Source organism: Triticum urartu, chromosome 7A (assembly GCF_056163025.1).
Source record: "Triticum urartu cultivar PI428250 chromosome 7A, HENAU_Tu73, whole genome shotgun sequence".
Taxonomy (NCBI): domain Eukaryota; kingdom Viridiplantae; phylum Streptophyta; class Magnoliopsida; order Poales; family Poaceae; genus Triticum; species Triticum urartu.
Genome location: NC_141879.1, coordinates 646,926,445 through 646,932,682, shown reverse-complemented (window position 1 = coordinate 646,932,682; position 6,238 = coordinate 646,926,445). Strand labels below are relative to the sequence as shown.

Sequence of the window (6,238 nt, the reverse complement as noted above, 5' to 3'; positions counted from 1 at the left end):
TATAACACTTGGGATTGTTATTATTGGCAAACCTGAAACTTGATCTAATAACATGATCAATACTTCTTTGTACACTATAATGAGTGACAAATAGAACGTGAGAATCTTTGGTAACAACTTGTCCATCATCAAGACTAGTTATCATGTTGTAATGATATATGTGTATGTAAGGGCCGATTAAAGTTTTTCAGCTAATGTTCAATGAATAGGAGCACTAATTTTGTGTTATGCATCTCTACGAGTATCTAAACAAGGTACACAAGGGAGAGACCATGAAGAACAATGTATCGAAAATGTGCAGTATGGACTTCAGTATCTACTCGGGAGAAGAACATGGAGAAGATGAAGATTGAATGCCCAAAACCTCATGGTTGGTTAGAGGAGATGGCTTCAAACACTTAGATTAGGTTTTTCTCCGGTGAGCTCGCAAAATTTAATTTTTAAACGGTAGCGAATCTCAAGGTTCTTTTCTTGTGGTTATTCTAACAACTTTTGCATTTTGGTATACTGATAATGTATTATCCTGTAACTAAATAGGGGATCCTATTTTTAGCACATATAAGGTTGCATCATCATCATCATCATCATCACTAGGATTTTGTTTTATATTTTGATGCATTTACAAGGGACTTATTTTGGAAGGATGTGTGGGCTCCTTGCGGTCAACATTACACAGGATTTTTTTTCTTTGTAATAAACAACAAGGTGCCCCACGACACACCAACATTACACAAGATAACCCTTCAAGAAAACATTACATAAGATAAAGTATTACTTCCGTAAACAAACATTACACAAGATAAAACAATTTACTTTTAGAATAAATAATAGGGGTGTGTGCCACAACACATCAACATTTTTTTAAACAGGAAAAAAGCACACCAATGAGGACACAATCCTCGACTTACAATATTATAGAAAGAATGTAATGCAATGCAAATTTGAATCTAAACACAAAGCAGTACAATCGACTCGACAGCACACCCGTGGGAACACAAACTTAGAACTGTGCCTGGATCGAATCCACCGTGCTCTTCTCCACCTGGAAGGCCTTGGTAGTAATACCAGCCGGGATGGAAGGCTCGGCTCCAAACACCGCGTTGGCTATCGTGATCACTCCAGGGTTTTGGCTGCTCAGTGCCGCAATAGCTACTGCACCGGTAGTCCTGTTGTTGTACTGGTAATGGATGAGGCCCTTAGGAAACACAAACACATCTCCCTTGTTGAGAACCTTCTCAAAGTGTTTGTTCTCGGGGTTCGACGTCACGAAACCGACATGCAGGCAACCCTCTAGCACAGTAAGGATCTCAGTGGAACGCGGGTGAGTGTGGGGAGGGTTGAGGCCGAACGGCGCGTAGTCGATGCGGACGAGGGAGACGCCCATGGTGTTCAGCCCACCGATCTGTGCGACGTTGACGGCGGTCACCGCGGAGCCCTGCTTGTTGGTCGTGTTGCCGGCCACGTGGAGGCCGGAGAAGTAGAAGTCCTCGACGACGACCTCTTTCGCGGCCTTGCAAGCCAGTCCGTTGACACGCACTGCGTAGGTAGATGCATTCATATAAGATAGTCGAATTGAGTGATTGCTTAAGCTTAACTACAGTTATATGGACTTTATCAGTGTGTATGTTGTACCTGGAGATGTCTTTTCAGCGACACAGAAGTCCTGGAGATGGCTGGGATCGGAGGCGGTGGCGCCATGCGAGCATGCAAGGGCCAGGAGAGCTCCTGCAAGGAGCAACACTCGAATGGCCATGTCTCTTTGTTTTCTCCTCGCTAGAGTAAAATATCAAGCAGTTGAGCTTTGGAATTGGTTGCTATGCTGCTCGAATTGTGCGATGTTTATAGAGTGAAGAAGGCTAGTATTTATAGGGAGATCTTGCCATACATTTATGTATGTTTAGATACACATGATTGGGTGTAGGAACAAGTCTTTGTGGTGTGGGCAGCCTGCAGAGCGCGTGTATATATCTGGACACAGCCTGCTACCCATACGTATGTATGTGGGACGGCAGGATCAAATTAATATATAGCATGCATGATTACATCAGAGCAGTCTATGCTTGAACAAGTCGCCTGTACATATCCACATCGATTGACCAAGAATCCAGCAGAGCATGCCAAAGTCCTTTCTAAGGGGAAAGGTATGTAATTGCATCTAGTTTTAGGTTTTTGAAATAGATTGCTGCTAGGTTGCTGCTGCTAGTATTCAGTTAATGCAAAACTTGTTTTCAAAATTCACATGGATTTCTTCGATCTATATTGCTACTGTTGTCCGTTCCCTGTGAATGGACATAGTGTTAGTTTTTGAAATAAATGTGAAATCAAAACATTACTCATTGTGAATGTGAAATTGATATGATGTTCATGCCGGTCAGCGGCTGCCGGATCCTGTTGTGGGCACCGACAACAGCAGTGCACGTCAGCAGTGGCTGGCTACAATGACATCATGCTTGTCAGTGGCGTCCGCTACAACGATGACGAGACTATGGTGGCTACGTCATGGGCATCCCCTACACACATGGATGTTGACGACCCCGTGGGTGCGGGCTTTCTCGGCCCATCCTGTTTTTTTTTCGGGTTCCTGTAAACCTTAGCACCGGCGGGCACAAAACTATGCCCACCATTGGTGTCCTAAATACAAGTGACGGGCCCAATATCCACCATTGGTATTTAGATTACCAGTGGAGGGTGGTACTTTAGGCCCGCCAATGGTAACCTAAATACTAGTGGCGGGCGCCCGCCACCGGTAGTTATTTTGTGCCGCCACTGCTAAGCAGTTCTGCGTTAGCGTGAGCGTCTTTAGTTCCAACTTCTCCATCATCAACTAGTTATGATGTTGTAATGATATATGTTTATGCAAGGGCTGATTAAAGTTGTTTAGCCAGTGTTCAGTGAATATGAGCACAAACTCTGTGTTATACATCTCTATGAGATTCTAAATAAGGTACACAGGGGAGAGAACATGAAGAACGGTCTTTTGAAAACTTGCAATATTGACTTCAGTATCTACTTGGGAGGGGAACATGGAGAAGATGAAGATTGACCGCCCAAAAGCTCATGCTTGATTAGAGGAGATGGCTCCAAACACTTGGGTTACAACATTCTCCGATGAGGCGATGAGCTTAAACAATGTAACTAGAGGCTAAGACGTGCTTCACCACGCCATTCTTCACTCATGGGATTAACTCTTTTATATCTAGTAGATTATCGCAATCGATTGTTTGGACTTTATCAGTGTTGACTTGTGATTTAATTATGTCCTTACGGTGTTTTTCCGTTCAGATATCGTGTCGGGTTGCTATTGGAGGCAATATTTTTTCCTAGAGTAGAATAGAGTTGTTTAGTGCGTTGTTATGGTGTCTTTACACTTTTTGGTCTTGGTGTTAGCCGGTGGTGATCATTTGAGCCTCTTGGGAGCTTCTATTCAACATTGCAACCATGAATTGATGCTATAATGCTCACATGGGGCGACCCATGAATCTCTTGCTCACTCAGCTTGCCTCCTGGCTCCTCTTGCTCGTTTAGCTTTTTATACCGCCCATGCCATCGCTAGCTCAGAAAAATTCGTCTATCTTTCTTATTTGAAAAAAGTTAGTTTAAATAAAACATCTTCATGGATTTTAAAATATATTGCATACTTACAAAACCATGAATTTTAGAAAACATTCACGGATTAAAAATATATTCATGAATTCTAAAAAAATGTTTGCATATTAAATAAGTTTTCAAATTTTAAAAATGTTCACAGACTTTAAGGATGATTGTGAACTTTAAAATATCCGTTAATGTACTCCCTCTATTCATATATATAGGGCCTAATGCATTTTTGAGGCTAACTTTAACCACATGTAAGACCAATAATATATGACATGCTAGTTACACAAAGCATACCATCAAATTTGTACGTGAAAGGAGCTTCCAACGATATAATTTTAACATTATACATCTCATATACTATTAATTTTATCAATAGTCAAAGTTAGTCTCAAAAAATGCATTAGGCCTTATAATATATATGTACGAAGGAGTAATAAATATTAATGAATCTGAAAAAATCTGATAAGAAATATTTTTTTAGTGTTCACAAATTTTAATAAGCACTCAAGAATTAAAATGCGAAAAAAGAGAAGGAGAGATAAAACTAAACTGACACAACCTTACAGGACGGCCCCCTCAGCAACCCCACAACTCCCGAAGCATCAGAACGCTTCAAGTCATGGGAGCTTAATATTTCTATAGATATTCTCCTAAATAGTACTTGTGAACTTTTTAAACAGTAGCGGTTCTCAAGATTATTTTCTTGTGATTATTCTACAACTTTTACATTTTGGTATATTGATAATGCATTATCATAGGTGATCTTAGTTGTTAGCACATATAAGGTTGCTACGTCATCATCCTTATGATTATTATTTTCTAAATGCATATACAAGAGGCTTATTGGAAGGATGTTTATGGGCTCCCTCATGTCAACACATCTATCTTTATATTTTAAAAAATACTTGATGGGCCAACCAGAAAAAGGAAAAATAGGCTATAAAATTTCATAAAAAAATTAGAGACATCCGACCATTAATTTGGCGGATCATTAAAAATATAAACATTAGATTTACGTAACTGCACGTAACATTGATGGATCCAAAGCTAACAATTAGTTATGAAATATACCCTGCATGTATGACTTAATTAACCAAAAGAAAACAATCTCTGCAAATAAAAAAACTACAACTGAGCGGATGATCTTGCTTATGCTCCATACATCTATCTACGTGTCCCTTCAAACAAACAAACAAAAACTACTATATCTCACGTCCCTTCCAAAGAAACATAAAAAACTACTATTACATCTCACGTATCTTTCTTTTAGTTATATCTCACGTATCTGACTTATAATGATTAATTAGGAAGGACACACTTGATCCTTAAAAAAAGAATGATACAGTTGGCTACACGCATAGCTAAACTGAGTACTAATTATTTGAAAAAAAAAGTGAGTACTTCTTCTCACATAGACTAATAGCAATTTGTGTTGGACAAGAATTTTGATTATTCTAGCATGATATCCGCATCTGCTCACAAGTCCATAGATGGCGTTCAACATCATCGCCGGCATAAATAAATGATTGATGTTATTGTTACATATACATGTGATTGTATGAGACCTTTGTTAGCTAGGAATATTGTATACAAATGACTAATCTGGCCACAATAAAATTAGAACTTTAAGTCAACATCCTAATATAATATTACTACAAGAAAATTGATGACTTGGCCGATACACTGGATAATTTGTCTAGCTGACCCAAATAAGTAACTATTTTTTAAAATGTAACCTTTTATTTCATTGGAAAATGTCGACACAATTAAAAACGTTAATTCAACATATCTCATATAGTATCGCACACAAGTTGATTGGAGACTTAATGTATAAACAAAAACTTAATCACTAGACCAAGGAAATCATAGTATTTTATTCCAACTAAAAATGCCACGTTTAAAACCTTAACTCAAGGTCCTAATATCAGATGTCTTACAGAAAAATTGCCAAGTTAGTATACAAACTGGATAATTAATCTACTAGACCTAGAAAATATTTTTAATAATCTACTTATAAGGTTGACTTTATTACAACATGTTATTCTTTACATTCATCCGTCCTTACTCAACATAGCGCCGAATATGAACTATGGTGTCATACAAGCCATTGCCTATTCGCCTTGGCTCGACGTATGCCCGTACTTCTAGGTATGAACACCATGATTTAATGAGAACATGCCAAGCTATATGCCATGATCTTTGTCCCTCGGTCAGCCATGGCTCCACTTTTGGTCCTGGTTGCTGTTGCATGCTTCAAAGCGAGGAACCGTGGAAATGAGATCACAATTTCATCTTTCTGTTATCCAGATCATGACTTCCTTGGTTGCATGCATAGTTTTTTCACATGGGTTTTTCTTACCATAGTCATGCATGATTCCACTATTCAAAATATCAGCCGATTCAACAATTTATCATCCAATTTATCCCTAATCGGTGAGTGACCGATAAGATTATGCCATATCATCACCATTTATCTTTTGGACTGATTTATCGCTCTGATAAGCAATTTTTCAGGAATATACCAATAAACGGGGGCCTATTTCTAGCACTATGTGTGCAAGAACTATGTTTATTTGTGTTCTGCGGACCTTGTTATGTAATATGTACAACTGTCCTGCTTTGTTTATCATTGTATTAGAAT

The 6,238-nt window shown here is 38.7% G+C and overlaps 1 protein-coding gene across 1 annotated transcript; it reads right to left on the bottom strand.

Moving 5' to 3' along the window:
* Positions 1–849: 849 nt before the first annotated feature.
* Positions 850–1,804, bottom strand: LOC125525011 (putative germin-like protein 2-3). Its single transcript, XM_048690037.2, has 2 exons — positions 1,633–1,804; positions 850–1,536 (listed from the first exon to the last, which is right to left on the bottom strand). The coding sequence occupies exons 1-2, from the start codon at positions 1,751–1,753 to the stop codon at positions 1,001–1,003; spliced, it is 657 nt and encodes a 218-aa protein (XP_048545994.1). The 5' UTR covers positions 1,754–1,804; the 3' UTR covers positions 850–1,000.
* Positions 1,805–6,238: the final 4,434 nt, after the last annotated feature.